This window comes from Talpa europaea (assembly GCF_964194135.1).
Source record: "Talpa europaea genome assembly, chromosome: 16".
Classification (NCBI taxonomy): Eukaryota; Metazoa; Chordata; class Mammalia; order Eulipotyphla; family Talpidae; genus Talpa; species Talpa europaea.
In genome coordinates, this window is record NC_140084.1 from 44,791,387 (window position 1) to 44,809,540 (window position 18,154).

An 18,154-nucleotide genomic window follows, 5' to 3' on the forward strand; every position below is an offset into this window, starting at 1 on the left:
TCCTTCCTCTCCTGACACGGCTTCCCGGCCAAGGATGGATGGGGCACGCGTGCCAAGGCGGAGGTGCCAGGCCCAGAGCTGAGGACAGGCGCTTGGCACTGACAGATCGAGGGACCCGGGCTCAGGGCGGCCGAGGGCCGTCGCAGAGGCGCGGCGCGTCGGGGCTTGGTGTCCACGAGGCGGCCTGGCCGCTGGGCCTGCGAGCCGCCCTCAGCCTCTCCGGTGCTGCCCGAGAGCTGGACCCTGGCCCGGCCTTGGGCGTGTGAGAAGCCCTTGGCCCTGGGCCCTGCCCCCGGTCCTTCCTCCCCCCACACACTGGGGACTCAGCCCTTCCTTGTGTTAAATAGAAACCTCTTTATTCTAAGTATCGTACATTCCTTAATACATTGGATTTAGGCCAGACCTTGAGGTGAGGGGAAAGGGCGGGGGGGTGGGGGGCGCTGGGATATTTCTGTAGAGCCTTCCAGAACGCAGCTCACCACAGGCTGGGCTGGGGAGGACGGCTGGGAACGTGCTTCGTGGCCTTGGGAAAGTCCTTGCTCCCTCTGGCCTGTTTTTCTTCCGCACAGGGATTGGAGGCTAAGTAGGGAGACCCCTAAGGATCGCCCCATCCTAGGGCTCTGTGGCCCCGGGCAGGGAGCCGGGAGTGGGGGCTGTACAGGAGGACAGTTTGTCAGCAGCAAAGATGGGGGGGCACTGAGGCAGAGGGCGGGGGACAGTGTCAGCGTTGTGCTCGGGGCCTCGATGGAGGCCGAGGCCGAAGCCGGGGCAGACAGGCCAACCCGGGCCTGGCCAGCCGGGAGAGGGGCAGGCGGCCCAGGAAGAGGGGGAGACCCAGGCAGAAAGGTGGGCGGGGCACGGGGATGTCCGCGAAGAAGGCCCTGTCCCGAGGGGGTGACAGGGCACCCCCCTCAGACAGTTCCAGGTCTCTGGCCACGGCCAGGATCTCGTGGCGAGCCGCCGTGTTGCGCAGGCCGCGGATGTCCAGGAGGGCGGCCACGTGCTTGCGCCTGGGGAGGAAGGGAGAGCTGCGCATGCCACCCCGGCCTGCCTGGCCTAAACCTGCCTGATCTCTGGAGTCCCTCGGCTCCCTTCTAGATGTCTCCTCAAACCCCTCCTCCCCCAGCCCCCCAGCCCCCCCAGATATCACCTTTACCCCATGCGCCCCCTATTCCCCAGCCCCCTAGATCTCCCTCGGTCCCCTAGGTATCTCTCCTCTCCTCAGCAACCCCCAAATCCTTCCCTCTCACCAGATTTCTCCCTACACTAGGCCCCCACAGATGTCTCACCAGCCCCCCAGCCCCTCCCTCATGTCAGTCCCCTTCTAGAATTTCACTTGCGGCCATTTCCAAATCTTCCTACTCAGGATCCATTCCAGAACCCTCACCGCCAAACCCAGCACAGAATCTTTTTTTTCACCCTGGATTCAGGTCCTGACTGTCCACCTTCACCCCCAGCTTAGCCCAGATAGATCCTAAATTTCCACCTCAGTGCCAGCATGCCTGTTTAACTGAGCTCTGGATGCCAGCGAACCAGTCCCTTTAGCTTCACTTTTATTTCCAACTCCACCACCATCATCACTCACACCGAGCGCCAGGTCTTCACCCACATTGCCACCCAAACTCTCACCTCACCCCCAGGCCAGACTGGGAACTTCCCCACCACTGCAGTGCCAGAGGCCTCGGCCATAGCTCCAGATCACTCAACCAGATGCCCTTCTAGAACCTTCATCCCCCAATTCACTCCCAACCCATCAATTAAAATTATACTCCAGTATGAAACCCCCCCGGGAGACCCTCACTCCAATCGGAACCTTCATGCTCAAAACCAACTCCAGTCTACAGCCCTCACCCCTGAATCCAGCACAATGGACACTTCTCGTTTGCTCCCCCCTCCGCTCCAGGTCACTCGTCCAAAACTCAGCTCCAGAATGTGGCGCACCCTATTTCAACTCAAGATCCCGAGCCCAACATCCATCCAGAGTCGTCCTTTCAAACAGAGCTCCACGACCTTCACTTCCACCTTCACCCCAGTTTAGCCTCTTTATTTTCCCACACCTCTGGGTTGGGATCCTCACTTGCATCCAAAATGTGGTTCAAGAACCCCCAAATTGGCTTTGAAACAGCTTCTCCCAGCCCAGCTGACCGCTCTCACACTGAGCTTCACAGCCAAGTTCATATTCAAGTCCAGGAACCCCAGTCATGGAGTCCCGCGCTCTGTGCACCTTGTCAAGGACATGAGCCTCACAGCCTCGAACCAGAAGCATCCATCCTGAATCAGCTCCAGAATCTTCGCCCTCCACCCTGGAGCCTAAATCCCAGTGGTGCCTCTCTCCGCACTGGCCTGGGGTTGTCCCTCTGGCCACCTAATGTCCAATGTCCATCTGCCTGGAAAGCGCCGCAGCAGCCCCTCCGCCGCTGACGTTCACAATGTGGCGAGATGGGCAGCGTCCGCCCGTCACTGTCTAAGCCCTGGCTTTGCCACTTGCTAGCTGTGCCATTTGGGGAAAGCTCCTGCCTCCCTGCCTGCCACCCATGATGCCCAGCACTTGAACAGCACTACCCTCCACTTGCACGGTGTTCTAGAACAGCGTCTATTGTCGGTCGGGTTTATTTATCGGGTGGATGTGCAAGATGCTTTCTTAGGTCTGACATCAGGGCACAATAAGCAAGAACTGGGGGCACCAAGGCGTCCAGCCAAGTGGCCTGGGACTCCTGCAGGCAAAGGTGCTGACTGTCACCATGGGCGGTGGTGATGATGGTGGTGGTGACACCCCCAGAACTCTGGAAAGAGCCCTGCTCTCCCCCTGGCGCAGATGAGGCACCCGAGGCCCAGAGAGGGACATTCAGACAGGAAGTGGCCCACCAGGGTGGAAACAGCGCCTGGCCCCCTCCCAGTGCGTGTGCGCCCATGTGCCCGGCTGTCCCCCGTCCCTCCTCCCCGTGACTCCCCCTGCTGGGCCGGCCCTTCCTGCCGCCGGGCGCCCGAGCCCCCCTGCGCTGGGCTTCCTGTGACTGCCTGTTTGTTTGAGAGCCCTGGTGGCGGCGGCTGCGGCGGCGGCAGAAGGAGGGAAATCGTATTAATAATGCCCTGCTTCCAGCAGGAAACGGCCGTCAGACACGCTCGCCGCCTCCCGCCCTCGCCCAAGGGCAGGAAACGCGAGGACGGATGCCAGGGCCCCCCGGGAGAGCTCGGGCTGGCCGCCCTGAGCAGGGAGGGGCCGGGCGGCGTGGGGGAGGCTCTCACCTGATGTCTGGGTAGTCCCGCACCAGCACCCCCACCTCCACCTGGATGCTGGGCGTGTCTTCTAGCTGCAGGACTTCCGCCAAATGGGGCACCAAGGCGTCCAGCCAAGTGGCCTGGGACTCCTGCAGGCAGAGGTGCTGGCTCACTCTCCCGCCCCGCGGCCTCCTCCCTGAACCACCGCCCCCCAGGCCCTGCCCTCCTGGCCTCAGTTTTCTCCACCGTGAAGTAAAGCCGAGGACTGACTGTGGCCGGCCGTTGTCCGGGACCTTGGGACATTGGAAGAAAAATCTACTATATCCGCCTCTGTCAGTGCTGCAGGTGATTTGGGGCTCCCGGATGCCGCCTCAACGCCTAGCCCAGGTTTGCAAAATGTCACCACCGGGGAAAGCTGGATGCGGGAGACCAGCGCTCTCTCTGCGCTCTTGTTTTGTGACAACTGCGCTGAATCTGCAGCTATCCCCACGCCGCCGCCCCCCACGGTCCCTCCCGCGTGCGCAAACAAAAACAAAAAGCAAAAACATTCCAAGGACTCCATGCTGGAAACTCCTGGAATAGCGTTTGAGTGCGCGTCCAGGCCTGCAGGGTGCGTATATGATTTGGCGATCCTGGGCTGGGAGCGCTGAGAGTCTACACTCCGGCTGCGCCGGGCACCGGCTTCTCTCTGCGCCCAGGGTACCAGCTGCTGCAGAGCGCGTTGTCTCGGCGCCCCGGAGGGTGCCAGGTATGCGCAGGGGGGTTTAACTGAACCAACCCCACAATAGTGGATACGCATCCACATTCTCGTTCCGCAGCTCAGGAGGGCGCCCCGAGGCGAGCTCCGAGCGCTGGTGCCAACGCCGAGCTCTGCGCGCAGAGCGCGAGGATCCGAATGTTGCCCTCGGCTGAAACTTGCAAGAGGGTCGCATTTCACACCCCCGCCGGCGCCTGCGGAGTCTGGGCATTCTCGCCGGCCTAGGTTTCCCGTGGTTTCGGGGACCCCCCGCCCCGGGTCCGCACTTACCAGCCGCCGGAACAGCCTCTGCAGCTGCGCCGCGTCCTCCCGGAGCCTCCCGGCCATGCGGCTGCGGGTCCGGGCCGAGCGGCAGCGCAGGCGTCCGCGGAGCAGCGGCCGCACATACTCCACCAGCGCGCGCCGGTGCAGCTCGGCCACCAGCGCCTGGGGACCCGAGACGGAGGGGCATGAGCCGCCGGTGAAGCCCCCTCCCCGCCAGCTGCCCCCAGAGTCCCCAGGGGCAACGCTGTCCTACCTGATAGCACCCCCCTCTGTCCCTTCATCAGTATGCAGACACCCCCGCCCACCCTCAAAGGGTGCCCCATCCCAGGCATCACCCCATGCTTCGGGGCCCCATATCCCGTAGGTCCCAAAGCAGTCTGCACCCCGCCCAACACCTGAGTAACCCAGGGCTTGCTGCCGGGCACGCAGCAGCAGCAGCTGCGCCTCCTATGTAGGCCCACCTCCCCCTGCCGCTGTTCTGCCCTTCCCCAAAACCCTCCCCCTGCGCACCTGATAAGGCTCATCTTGCATCCTCCGCAGTGCCAGGGCCTGCGCGCCCAGCGTGCCCACGATGCCGTCCAAAGCCTCTGTGCTGTTCAGCCACTTCCTGCGCATCAGCTTGTTGAAGTGTGGCTGGGTGGGACAGAATGGGCAAAAGACCTCAGCTCTCTCCCTTCCACCCTGTTTCTTCACTTACCAAGTCCATGTATGTTACCAAAACCTTGTGGAGCCAGGGCCGTGGGGTGCTGGGGGCACAGCCTGCTCTCTTTTCCTGGGGCTCATGGTCTAGACGGGGAAACAGATGGCTCCCCAGGCAGGGACCACCCAGAGTGGGCAGGAGTGGTTTAGGAAGCCTGAGTGAGCATAGTCATGGAGGTCTTCCTGGAGGAGAGGGCACCAGAGCTGAGGTGCTGAACCAGAAGCAGGAAGAACTAATGTGAAAAAGGTGCCAGTTTCAGGTGAGCTTGCCAGTCAGAGCCAGAGAGGTCAGGATGGCTGACAAGGTGATCGGTATAATTAGCCTGCCTCACGCAAAATGAAAGTCTGGCAGCTTTGTGCAAAAAATATTAGGAGCTTTGACACAGTGACTGCAGAGCATTAAACCAATTTGGGGCCCTTCTAAGGGAGGCGGCGTCCTGGGGAACTGCTTGGCTCCACAGCCCCGGCAGCTGGAACTGGTGATTGCGGTGGAGAGATGGGGTTGATGGGGGTGGGTGGGCAGAACATGAAGGGCCTGCTGGGCTGTGCGAGGTGCCCCAACTTTTCACTCAGGGTGCTGGGGAGCCATGGCAGGTTTTGAGCAAGAGAGAGAGGAGGTCAGGCTTGTGCTTTACTGAAATGGGTGAGGCAGAGATGGGGGGGTGGAGCTAGAAGGGGAAAAAAGGGGTAAAGAAGAGAATGAAAAGGGGTGAGGAGGGGGATCAGAGAATCCAAGTAGTCAATTCACAGAACCAAGCGAGTGGCCCCTTGGGGGCAGGGAGGGAGGCCCCTGGACGATATGCCGGAGGCAGGCTGGGCAGCGGGTTAGTCCCTCAGATGCAGGCTGCTGCGGTGGGGGCGTGAGGTGTCTGGGGACAGACGGGGTTGCCATCCATGGGCGTCTGAAGCTGGTGCCTATCCCACTTGGATGCACCCCCTTCCTGCTCTCTTATTCCCACAGACACCTGCTTTTCTGAACCTCTAAAATGGGGGCTTTTGTTGAAAAAAGTGCAAATTAAATGAGCTCAGCCTCTTAGCACAGCGTGGGCCTCAGGCCAGGTTGCTGTTGCTTTGCCGTCTGTCCCCAGCTAAGTGCCTTAGGGCTGCAATCGCTTGCCTCCTCGCGGCCACCTGAGAAGCTGGGGTACCTGTGCCCACTGCCCAGACGAGCAAACAGAGACTCTGAGAAGGCAAGCACGGTGCCCAAGATCCCTCTGCAGGCAGCCGGGCTCGGAGCAGAAACTGTCTTCCTCGCGCCCCCAGGCTGTGCCCCCACCCACTTGCTTTGATTCACGAATTTGTCCTTTTAGTCATTCAACAAACATTCTGAGCCCTTCCGCTGGCCCAGCCCAGATGGATCACTGGGGACACATCGGGGAATGCTCAGGGACATAGCACCGAAGGAGACAAATCACGCCCAGGTCTCACTAATAATTAAAAGCACGTGGGGGGGGGGTGTTGGGGGGGCTGTGATTCCTGAGCTGATATTTGATGACACTGAGGCATTACGGTTCCCTGTGTCGTGTATGACAATGCAGCGAGGTTCTGTGTGTTTGAAATGGATTCCTTATCTTTCGGAGATGCGGCCTGAAGTGTTGATGGATGAGGATAGGATGTCAGGACTCTGTTCTAGAAGAATCCAGCGGGCAGGGGAAGTGGGGGAAGATGCGTAGACTGGCCGGGGCTAGGTACTGGCTGGAGCTGGTCTGCAGGGGTGTGTGTGTGTGTGTGTGTGTGTGTGTGTGTGTGTGGGTGTCATCCTGTCACTCTGCCTCCTTCTTAGTGCGTTTGAAATTTTCCATAATAAAAAGTGGTTTTAGAAACATTCCAACAAATTCTTGCCTTTGAGGAGCTAACATTCCAGAGAGGAGACACGTTTTCTTTTAAAGGAGACAGCAGGGCAGGGAAGGGGTCTCAGCACTTCCACATTGAATAAGCAGTCAGGGAGGGTCCCGCTGGGGAGGTGACATCTGAGTCTAGATGCAGGGGCCTCCCCCGTGGCGCAGCGGTTGAGCGCTGGGTTGCGAAGCTGCCCGCAGCCTCTGCAGTGCTGGTTCGATCCCCGGCTGCTCCCAGGCCACCGGAGGAGGGTCCCACATGGCGCTCAGACCTCTCCTGCCGCCCGCTGCTCCCCTCAGCAGTGTACTTCGGTCCTTCTGCCTGCTCTGCTCCCCGCTCTGGCTCTGGTGAATTCTCTCACCCTCCTGTGCTTCTGACTGTACCCAGTGCTTGTATATATAAATTAAAAAATAAATAAATAAATAAATAAATCTGAGTCTAGATGCAGAAGAGGTGAGAGAGGCCTATTGGCGGGAAGAGTGGTCCTGAGGTGGAGGCACGAAGGTGGAGTAACGAGGGCAGGAGCAAGTGGGAGGAGAGGGCGTCAGAAGGAAGGGCAGATCCATCCTGGGGAGCCCAACATGGACTGGGCTGTGTGACAACCAGGGCAGACACGCGTCTCTGCCTCATGCCCCGCGCTCCCGCCCCCCACCCCCACAGTCCCCTCTGGGCAGTCGTCGGTGAATGGTGGCTCCAGAGTCTAGGACAAGCTGGGCAGGGAATTGGGGGACCTCAGTGGGGAGGCCTCCACCCAGTGTTAGGCCCCTCCTTCTGATGCCCCCCTTGACTGTAACTTCCCACCTCTTCCTTCCTTCATCCCGCCACCCACCCCCAGACAACCCAGACGTGGTGGGGGCCATCACCCCCACCTCTGCCTGCTTCCCGAGCACTGGGTTGAAAGGAATTGTGGGATTGGGGGCAGGCTCCCCTCTCCTGGCGGGGCTCACCCCAGCTCCCTGCCACACGCACCTGTAGCTCCTGGAACAGCAGGTCGGCCAGGACGCGGTGGCAGAGCCGGGTCACTCGGTCCAGCGCACTGGCTGCTGCTTCCCGGGCGGGTTCACTTTCAGAGGGTCCCACCCGGGCCAGGCGCTCGGCCAGAGCCCTGTGGACATCAGTGGGAGCAAAAGTCAAGGACGCCCAGTATCTCAGCTCCGTGCCTGGACTCCCCTCCCCATAGATGGATCCAAGTTTGTGAGCATGGGGGTGATAGTGCAGATGGGGAACTGGGCGAGGGTCTGGAGACTGAGAATTGTCAGGGGATTTCTGGGGCGTGGGGTGTGTGGGGAGAAAGGGGTCTCTCTGGTGTTTGGTTTTTTTTTTGTTTAAAGATTGATTTATTTATGCATACAAGAGTTGGGGTGCAGGCCAGATATGCAGGGGGTGAGAGGATTCACCAGAGACGGAGTGGGGAACAGAACAGGCAGACTGACTGAAATACACTGCTGAGGGGAGCAGCGGGGAGACAGGAGAGGTCTGCTGTGCCATGTGGGTCAGCTCCCTGGCTGGGGATCGAACTCATGCTGCAGTGGCTGAGTGCTGAGATTTACCCCCTTGTGCCACCAAGGAGGCCCTCTTTGGTGTTGATTGGGTGAGGGTGGGGTGGCTGCCATTCTGAAAGTGTAATCCTGAACATCTAGGCTCCCCAAATTGGAGCCTGCTCCTTGCCCTGGCGACAGCTGATGAACAGCCCTCCCTCGCTGAAGGAACAGCCTGATCATAGGCAGCTGGGTACTTTCTACCCAAACCTCAGGCTCCCCCTGGGAGTGTGTCTCTCAGTCCCACACTGTGGGCTGACAGGGCGGGGCAGGCCAGCTCTCTGGCCCTGGGGGCAGATAAGACAAACCAAGCTCCATCCCACAGCGGAATACAGTTCAGATCCGGAAACGGAAGGCAGGACCTCTTGATGGTCCACAGAAAGATCCCTGAGATGTTACAGGGGCAAGAGCAGAGTGTTCGCTGGCCTCCCATTTGCTTTTAAAATGAAAAGGAAGGAAGGGCCTCCCTGCTGGCCTAGGGGTTATGTCTCAGTGCTATCACGGCTGTGGCACAAATTTGATCCCAGCCAGGGAGCTACCCTCATGGCGCAGCAGACCTCTCCTGCCTCGCCCGCTGCTCCCCTCAGCAGTGTATTTCGTTAGTCTGCCTGTTCTGTTCCCCACTCTGTCTCTGGTGACTCCTCTCACCCCCTGCATTTCTGGCCTGCACCCTAGTTCTTATATGCATAAGTAAATAAATCTTTTTAAAAATACTTTACAATTAAAAGGAAACAATCATATCTCTGCCCATAACAATAGTTATATATGTGGACTACGCATCTGAACAGAACATGCGCCTCTATACATACATCTGTGTGACGCGTATATACAGATTTGCATGCATTTGAATGGATTAGCTGCTGCTGCAAAGAGCCGGGAGAGGGAGAGAGGAGCAATGACTGTGGGCCTGGAAGTTGGGGGAGAGGTGCGGGGCCTGCCCTGTCGTATCTTGCATGTTAAACCATGTGAGTACATCACCCAGTTAAAAAATGCAATCCAAAGCAAGTTAATAGAAAAGGAAAGTAAGATGAAAAGGCAAAAAAAAAAGCATCTGTCATTCTTGGAATGTTTGGGTCTGGCTGCTCTGACTCTAAGGCACCAGGGCGATGAAAACTCTTGTCGTTCTCCTGTGTGATGCTGGGGTTCTCTTAGGGCCCCCAGGTTTAGTGCCTGTCCGTGCCTCCCTGGGCTAGGCCTGCAGTTTCCATCCAGGGCCCAAGCACCCCCGTTGGCTTGTCACCCAGAATTGGCCTTCTCCCTCACACACTGAGGGGCTCTTACCTCAGGGGGGGCCCGCAATTGACCAGGGAGATAGTCCTGCTGATATAGACGTCGGGTAGCAGCTCCCGGACTGCTGGGTTCTCGTGGAATCGCTCTACGCGCTGCTGGAAGCTGGAGGGAGGAGAGGGAAGGGGGGGCGTGACAGATGGGGCACCACCCAGCAAAGCCTGTGAACCCCACTTAAGCACCCCTGTCCCTCCATATCCAATTGGCTGTCATCTCGCCTCTGCTGGATCCTGCTGTCTGCCCCCCCAGACACGCTCCCTGCCCCAGCCTCCATACCTCTGCAGGAACTCTGCCAGCCCCCCCAGGCAGCAGTAGGCCATCCGCTCCCCAAACTCCTGGCTGATGCGGGGTGCTCGCTCTGTGTGCTCTTCCAGGAGCTTCATGATCCAGGGATGAGAAGGAGTGAAGAGGGGTGAGGTCCCACTTCCCCACCCTGTCCAGTGGACCCCCTTCCTCCTCTCTGCCCCTACCTCACACACATCCTGTGCCAGGCTGCTGGGCCTGGCCTCCGTGCTCCCCCAGAGTTCTTCGTCCTCCTGCAGCACCTGGAGCAGTGCTGCCCGAGTCTGGGCCTGGAAAGAGGAGGTGGGGGAGATGTAGGAGTGGGGGGCTGCTGGGGTGCCTCTCTCTCGCTTTCTTAAGCCCTGATCCATCCCCATAGCCTGAGTCTTGCTAGAGAGGGAGGCCGGGCCAAGAAGCCTCCCCAGTCCCTTCCTTTCCAAAGTCCACGCTTGGAGTTTTACACTGAGGCTGCGGCTTTAGCTTCCTGCATCTCACAGCCAGAGCGTCTATTTCAGGGTCTGGTCTCTCTTTACTGGATGATCGCAACACTCTGCTCTCAGAATCTGCGAAACAATTATTAGGTTGTCGGAACATGATGCAGTTTTGCTTGAAAAACAGAAAAAAATACATCACGACTTTTCTGACCACCCAGTAGTTCAAGATTCGCAGATTCTGGGATTCAAGTATTCCGCGGATCTGGGATTCGAGGGTTACACATCTCTGAGTCTTTGGTCCACAGTTGCCTTCAGAGAGTCTGAGAATCCAGACAAGTTTGATGCTAGGGTTCTGGGCTCTCAAGGTGCACGGACTCTGATTTTTGAGGCAGGACTGAACATGAAGAGGCTACCCCGGGGCAGCCGGGGTTTGCAGCTGGGCAGCTGCTTGGCGTGAGTGCCTGATGCCCTGGTGATGTCTCTCTCTTGTTTTTTTTTTTTAAAGATTTATTTATACAAGCACTGGGGACAGTCAGAAGCGTGGGAGGGTGAGAGGATTCACCAGAGCCAGAATGGGGAACAGAACAGGCAGACTGACGAAATACACTGCTGAGGGGAGCAGCGGGTGCGGCAGGAGAGATCTGCGCGCCATGTGGGACCCTCGCTGGCCGGCCGGGGATCGAACTGGCTAGGGATTGAACCGGCGCTGTAGAGGCTGCGGTCAGCTTCGCAGCCCAGCGCTCAACTGCTGGGCCACCGGGATGGCCCCCTGGTGATGTCTCCATGTGAGTCTTTCGGTCTGTGAGCTGAGCTTTGTGACTGAGTCTCCTGCTCTGTGGGTGGGAGTGTTCGAGTGCAGTGCATTGAGCCTCTGCTGCATCTCTGCGTCTCTTGAGATACGGCCAAAGAACTCAAGGGAAAAGTGATCTGCAGAGACTTGCATTTCTTTGTCTTTTGGACAGAACTCAGAAATCCAAAAGGGGAAAGGGAGCTGGAAATAGCAAAAGGGGGAGGGGAGAGCGCCCCCAAACCGGTGTGACCCCTCCCACCCAGCCTCCCAGTCCCCGAATGGTCACCGCCAAGTCCTGGTACCTTAACATCCGTGACGCATTCATCCTCCAAGCTGCGCAAGGTGCCGGGGGACAGAAGGGGCCCCAGCTCCCCATTCTCCAGGGCGACCATATCCACCAGCCCTAGGACCTCTCTGGTCGTGGGGGGTAAGAGATAGGGAGGCCGGTGAGAGACAGGGCTGGGCCTTCAAACCCTCCCCCGCTCCCACACCTGCCAAGTGTGTGACCCCGAGCCACTCCCTTCCTCTCGGGGCCAGCTTTGCTCATCCCTCAAAGGAAGTCTCTGGAATAGCTGCTCCCCTGGCTCCAGCGCTCTGAGTCAGCTCCCTGATGGATGGTGTCCCAGCAAGACACGGAAGGGTCAAGCCCAGCCCTGATGACCTGGCACGCGAGGTCCCCCCCGTGAGTGGTCTCTCTGGACAGACGCACGCGCCCACCTGCCCTTCCACCGCCGCCCCCTGGTCCCTGCCCTCTCGCCTGGCCTCCCCCCTTTGCTCTGCGGCTGGGCAACACCATGGCGCCCCCACCCCCCTACCCCCACGCATTTACTGCACAGCCCGAGCATCATCTCCCTGCAAAGCAGACTCGACTCATTTCTCATCATTCCGGGAAGCCTTCCAGACTCCCCGACGGCCTCCGTGTCTCGCGCATGGCGGGAACGCCACGAACACGCATCCCCGGCGGGAGCCGGGTGGAGGCTCTTGCTCGTGACAGCCTCCTGACTTTGTTTGTGGCAGCCCTTCACGCTCCAGCTTTTGGTTTGGGTGCGGCCAGCTCCCTCCTCCACGGAGTGGGTCGGGGACCGGGGCCCCGATGGGGTGCACCGCCACACGCCCCCGCCCCCGAGGATGGGATGTTCAGGATGCGATGGCTGGAGAGCTGTGAGGCTAGGACTGAGGGCGCCCAGGGTGCTGTGGCTCTGGGTGCTAAGAAGATAGAAGTTGAGGGACTGACAGCGCCCTGTTCTGAGTCGAGTGCCGGGGGCCTGGGGACCCCGGAGGGGAGGAAGCTAAGGTCTAGGCCTCAAAGGCTCGTAGGCGCTGCGGTTCTGGGGGTGAACGTGCCGTTGATTCTAAAGCTCGAGGCTGACAGGAGTCAGTAGTGTGATGCCCTGGAGACAGCGCCAGGGAAGGGGTCTAGGGGTTGCCAAGGTCAAGTTATAGAAAAAGGGGGGGTCAAGGATGCTAAGAGTCTGGGGTTCAGGTCAGCAGCAGGGAGATTCAAGACGGGACAGTGGGTGCGCCCAGGCCCTAGGCGCAGGGGGCCGGGAGGCGGAGACTAGCACCGACCCACGAGGCTAAGGGTCTCAGAGCAGAGGGGACCCCCCAGTGGGTCGGGCTGAGAGTCTAGAACTGGAAGGACCAGTGTTGGTAACTGGTTCTAGGTCTGGAAGGGTCGACGAGACTAAGGTACCCGCCGGGGTGGGCCTAGGTAGGGGTCCGAGAGCGTAACTGCTGACAGTTCTAAAGCTCTCGGACTCCGCGGCGTGGATCCCAGGCCTGAGTGACCCTGTGGTGTGAGGCCTGACGCGTGGGCTGCGCTGGGCTTCTAGGTCTGGAGGATGGGGTTGCTGAGCGAGGGCCCAGCGTGGGAAGAGTGGGGAGCACCGAGGCTGGGGCTGTGCTCTCCCACGGGTGTGGACTGATGGGGTCCCGGGGCTGGGTTTCTAGGACAGTCCGCCATACAGAGCTTCTAGGTCTGGAAAGTTCGGTGGTGCTAAGAACCTGGGACCAGCAGAGCGGTCCCCTCTTGAATCTCACTGCTGCTGACCTACAACCCCAGACTCTTAGCATCATTGACCCCCCCTTTTCCTATAACTTGACCTTGCAATTAACTCCCAGCGCTGGAAGCTAAGGCCTGGGGCTGGCAGCGGCCACAGAGCTAAGCCAACAGCAGAAGGGTGGGCCACCCCGCACTCTAGGATGGCAGATGCCACCAGCGCTCAGAACCGGAGGAAATTTCGATCATGGGTGCTGCGGTGCTGGGGTGAAAGGGGGTCTGTGCCCAGGTGGTCTGAAGAGGCCAGGGCTGGGGGCGGTGGCTCTGTGTGCCCCGGGGACAGCCCTCCCCAGGCAGGGCGCTCTCCGCGGGGCCCCGCTCACCTGGGGTACACCTGGTTGTGCCAGTGCAGCAGCGCATAGCGGTCGGCCAGCGGCAGCCTCCGGCGGGCGGCGACCCCCAGCCACTCGGCCAGCGCGCCGTGGTAGCCGCGCAGGTAGACGCCGAAGGCGCCCAGGCTGGTGGGGTAGGCGGGCGCGAGGCGGCCCCGCACCACGCCCATGTCCTCCAGCAGCCGCGCCCGCAGCGCCTCCAGCTGCCCCGCCAGACCCCCGGGCGCGCCCGGGGCCGCCGCCTCCAGGCGCTCCCGCGCCGCGCGCGCCACCGCCTCGGCCCAGCGAGCGCGCAGCCTGCGGGCCGCCCCGGGGCCCCGGCGCCCGTCGGCCGCCTCCTCCTGCACCAGCACCTGGCCCAGCTGCGCCACGGCGCCCGCCCCGGCGCCCGCGCCCGGCCCGGGGCCCGCCAGCGTCTCGCGCACCAGCGCCCACAGCTCGCGCTGCAGGGCCTCGTACAGCAGCGCCACGTCCCGCGCCCGGCGGCCCCCGCCCGCGCCCTCGGCCTTGGGCGGCCCGGGCGCGCCCCCCGACGCCGCCAGCTCCTCCGCCTCCAGCTCCAGGATGTGCTCGTCGGCGCGCGCCAGCTCGCGCTGCTGGATCAGGCTCAGGATCTCCAGCACTGGGGGGGCAAAGCGCGAGATCAGGGGGGCGCAGAGCGGGGGGGGGGGACGACGGAGGGGCTGGGGGGGAGGAGTCAGGGGAGAAGGTGGTGGTGCGGAGAGAAGTGGGGCGCTTCGGGAGAGGGGTCAGACTGGGGGGGCAGGAGGCCCGGCGAGGGCCGCGGGAGGAGAGGAGACTGGGGCTTGGTTAGGGAGCAGGGGAGAGGTGCCGGGCTGGGAGAGAGGGGGCTGGGGGAGCAGAGGATCAGGGGGCCCGCCGGGACCTGGGGGGCTGGAGAGATTAAGGGGGGAGGAGGGGGCTTGGGCGGGAAGGTGGCGGGAGTGTGGCGAGAAGGGGAGGTGGCGCTTGAGGGAGAGGGTCAGGGTGCGCGGCCAGGGGTCCAGGCCGGGGAGAGGGTGTCAAGGAGCGGGTTAGGGGGTTAGGGTAGGAAAAGTGCAACGGGGGTCAGAGAAAGCAGGGGTGACTGAGGGAAGGACCATCCCTGCCAGGTCAGGGGGCAGAGGGCTGGGGGAGCCGGGGACCCTGGCAGGGTGGGGGCTTGGAGGTGAGGAGGGGATATGTCAAGACAGAGATGGGGGTCCTTGGGGGGTGGGCACAGTTGGGGGGTGACTGGGCACTCTGAGTTCAGACCTTCCCCCCCCCCCAGGAGACTGCGAGGGAAGCCAGAGGGAGGGTCCCACGGCCCAGGGTTACCCCGACACCTCCACCCCCCTCCACTTCCTCCCTGGCAGAGAAACTATTTCCTGGCCTGCGCTATTTCTGCCCATCCGTTTCCAGAAGGCGGGGGCTCCAGTCACCCCCTCCTCACCTCCCTGCAGTGCCCTCCCAGTCCCCAGGGAGCAGGGGCTGAAATAGCCTCTGCCAGGAAGCGGAGGGCATCGCAGGACGAGGAGGCGGAGGAGGACCTGGGAGGCTGGGAGCAGGCGGGACGGGTGGAGAAGATGAAGACAGGGTGGGGTGGGGTTCAGCTATGGGGGGCCATTTGGGACAGGGTTGGGGATGAAGATAAAGTATCAGAGATGGGACTGGAGGTGGAAGGGGATGAAGGCAGGAGTAGGCATGAGGGAGTTTAGGATTGGGGTAAATTTGGGGGTGAGCTCTGTAGAGGGGAATGGGAAAGGATTGAGAAGGACATCTGGGGGCTCCCTGGGGGGGAGTGTGGGTGGAGATGGGTTTGGGTGACAGCTGAGGGTGAGGAAAGGGTATGAGCTTGAAGATGAAGTCTGGACTTGTGTTGCTGTTGGACTGAAGATGGGGGTGCGGATAGGGTGGAGATGGGGTTAAGAATGAAGGACGGGGGGCCTCCCCCACGGTGCAGCGGTTGAGCGCTGGGCTGCGAAGCTGCCCTCAGCCTCTGCAGCACCGTTTCGATCCCCGGCCACTGGGCAAGGATCCCACATGGCGCGCAGACCTCTCCTGCCGCGCCCGCTGCTCCCCTCAGCAGTGTATTTCGTCAGTCTGCCTGTTCTGTTCCCCGCTCTGGCTCTGGTGAATTCTCTCACCCTCCCGCTCTTCTGACTGTACCCAGTGCTTGTATAAATAAATAAATAAATCTTAAAAAAAAAAAAAGAGGGCCTCCCCGGTGGCGCAGCGGTTGAGCGCTGGGTTGCGAAGCTGCCCGCGGCCTCTGCGGCGCCGGTTCGATCCCCGGCTGCTCCCCGGCCACCGGAGGAGGATCCCACATGGTGCGCAGACCTCTCCTGCCACCCGCTGCTCCCCTCAGCAGTGTACTTCAGTCCTTCTGCCTGCTCTGCTCCCCACTCTGGCTCTGGTGAATTCTCTCACCCTCCCGCGCTTCTGACTGTGCCCGGTGCATGTATAAACAAAACAAACAAATATAATAAATAAATAAATAAAAGCATGCCTCTATAAAAAAAAAAAAAAAAAAAAGAATGAAGGAGGGGTGGGTTTGAGTGGGGTTTGAAACTGAGGGTCTAGAGAGGAACTGAGAGTAGAGCAGAATGAGGATGCAGATGGGCTGGGTGTTAGGGGTGAGGCTGAAGGGAGGCAGGGGAGAAGCTGCACAGGGCGAGGAGGGCACGGCTTGGAGGAAAGAGGACACGGGTTGGCGGTTGTCATGGTGTCGGGCAATGCCATGGGGGTCAAGGTGGCGTTTGGAGCTGGGGACAGGTTGGGGCTAAACACGTGGATGGGTCTCAAGGTGGCTCTTGCTGATGGGGTTGGAATAGCGGTGGGGAGGGGGCAGAGGCAGTCCTGGGGCCGTGTGCAGATGGGGTGTGCTGAGTTGAATGTGTGCCCCCTACCCATGTAAAGGTATGTGAAATGCTAACCCCAGGGCCTCGGGTGGGGCCTTCTTTGGGGGTGTCTTTGCAGAGGTGATCAAGATCACATGAGGGTACAGCCTGGGTCTAATCCAAGGTGAGTGGCGTCCTTATTCAAAGGGGAAGTTGGTCACCGAGGTGGGGTGACCGAAGCCCCAGAAGGCCCTGGGAAGCGGAGCACAGGCATGATGGACGCAGCCGCCACAGGGGTTGCAGGCACAGTGCCAGAAGCGGGAGGTGAGGAAGGGGCCCCTGCAGGTTTCTCAGGGCGCATGACACCCCAATCCTCAGTCTCCAAATTCTGGCTTCCAGAACTGTGCGAGAATGAGCTGCTGGCCTCCTAAGCCACCCCGTCTGTGGGGCTTGGTTGTGGCAGCCCCGAGTAACATGGTAGATTTGGGGGGTGGGTGTCATTGGGCGATGAAGGAAGAGCTGGGGCGTGGGCCTGAGATTGGAGGTGAGGTTTGGACGTGAGTTGAGCCTGGGATGAAGCTGCAGGTGGCGGGTGGGACCCCGGCATTTAGGACTGGGATGGAGTTAGGTTGCGGTGCAGACTGGGATGGAAGAGGAGAAGGAATTGGGGATGAAGGAGGAGGTTGGGTGGGAAGTTGGGGTCAGGATGGGCATGGGGTACAGTCTGGAGGTGAGGAGGGGCGGTAGGTTGAACGTGCTTGCTTGGAAGGGGGAGAGGATGGCGGCTGAACTGGCAGGTAGGGAGGGAGGAAGGGTTGAAAGTGGGACTCGGAGGTGACTGAAGAAAATGGATCCCAATGGGGGGTTTTGCGTGTCCTTGGACATGGGCTATGGGGGTGAGGTTGAAGATGGCAGGTAGAGAGGGGGCGGGGCAGGTGTGGCGAGGGCCGAGGCTGATGGCTGAGCCGCTGAGTCTGCACGCGGCCCTTGCCGCTGGCAAGCTCTGGCCTTGTCCACAGAGATGGGGAGACGGAGGCTGCCTGTGCTCGGTGGTGGGGCCCAGGGGCGGCCGGGGTTGGGGCTAGGGTGAAGCCTGGGGTGGGAACACGCAAAGGGGCCCCGTGCCACAGCCCCCCACTCACCTGACAGCGGCTCCTTCACCTTTGGGGGCTCTGGGAGCTTGGGCGGGGGCTCGGGGGCCGCCTCGCCTGCGGGCACCACCCTCTCGGCCAGGGACGCGCGGCGGGGCTTGGAGCCGCGCCCCAGTTTCAGGAAGGCCAGTCTCCCGGCCGCGTCCCCGGCCGCCTCCTCCTCGCCCTGGGCCCTGGCCCCCTGCAGCCTGGCCAGGAGGCCAAAATCCGCGGAGCACCTGCGGATCCCGGGGGCCAGCACACGGCCCAGGAAAGAGCGGGGCGGCCCGTCCCCAGGGCTGCCCGCCCGCCGGCCGGGGGACCAACCCAGCCGGAAGGGGGCCAGGCCCGCCAGCTTCTCCAGGGTGGCGCGGCGGCGGCAGCTGGTCCCGTTGGGCAGGGTCCCCAGCTCCCCGGTCTCTTCTTCCTCCAGCCCCGGAACTTCCTCGAACGGGTTCCGAGAAGACCTCAGGGGCAGGGTGCCCGCCCGGGGCACCTTAGCGTCTGCCACCCCTAGACTCTTGAGGATGGGCATTCTGACGGCGGGGCCTGGGGGAGAAAATGAAGGGCCGTCGAGGGCGTTGCCGACGGCGGTGGTGCCCATGGCAGTGGGTCTGAGCACTCACAGACCCCGGGAACCCCACAGTCTTCTGAGGTGACCACTGTTAGGCCCACTTGGGTGAAGAAACTGAGGCTCAGAAGGGC

The 18,154-nt window shown here is 61.2% G+C and overlaps 1 protein-coding gene across 1 annotated transcript; it reads right to left on the minus strand.

The window, feature by feature from the left end:
• Positions 1 to 379: 379 nt before the first annotated feature.
• On the minus strand, positions 380 to 17,984 carry EXOC3L2 (exocyst complex component 3 like 2; the record flags this gene model as incomplete). The annotated part of the gene is made up of 11 exons (XM_084256803.1): positions 380 to 1,010; positions 3,247 to 3,368; positions 4,247 to 4,402; positions 4,751 to 4,873; positions 7,748 to 7,883; positions 9,598 to 9,708; positions 9,880 to 9,980; positions 10,074 to 10,175; positions 11,412 to 11,523; positions 13,492 to 14,122; positions 17,462 to 17,984. 11 exons carry the CDS (start codon positions 17,982 to 17,984, stop codon positions 722 to 724), a joined length of 2,406 nt encoding a protein of 801 aa, XP_084112929.1. The 3' UTR covers positions 380 to 721.
• Positions 17,985 to 18,154: the final 170 nt, after the last annotated feature.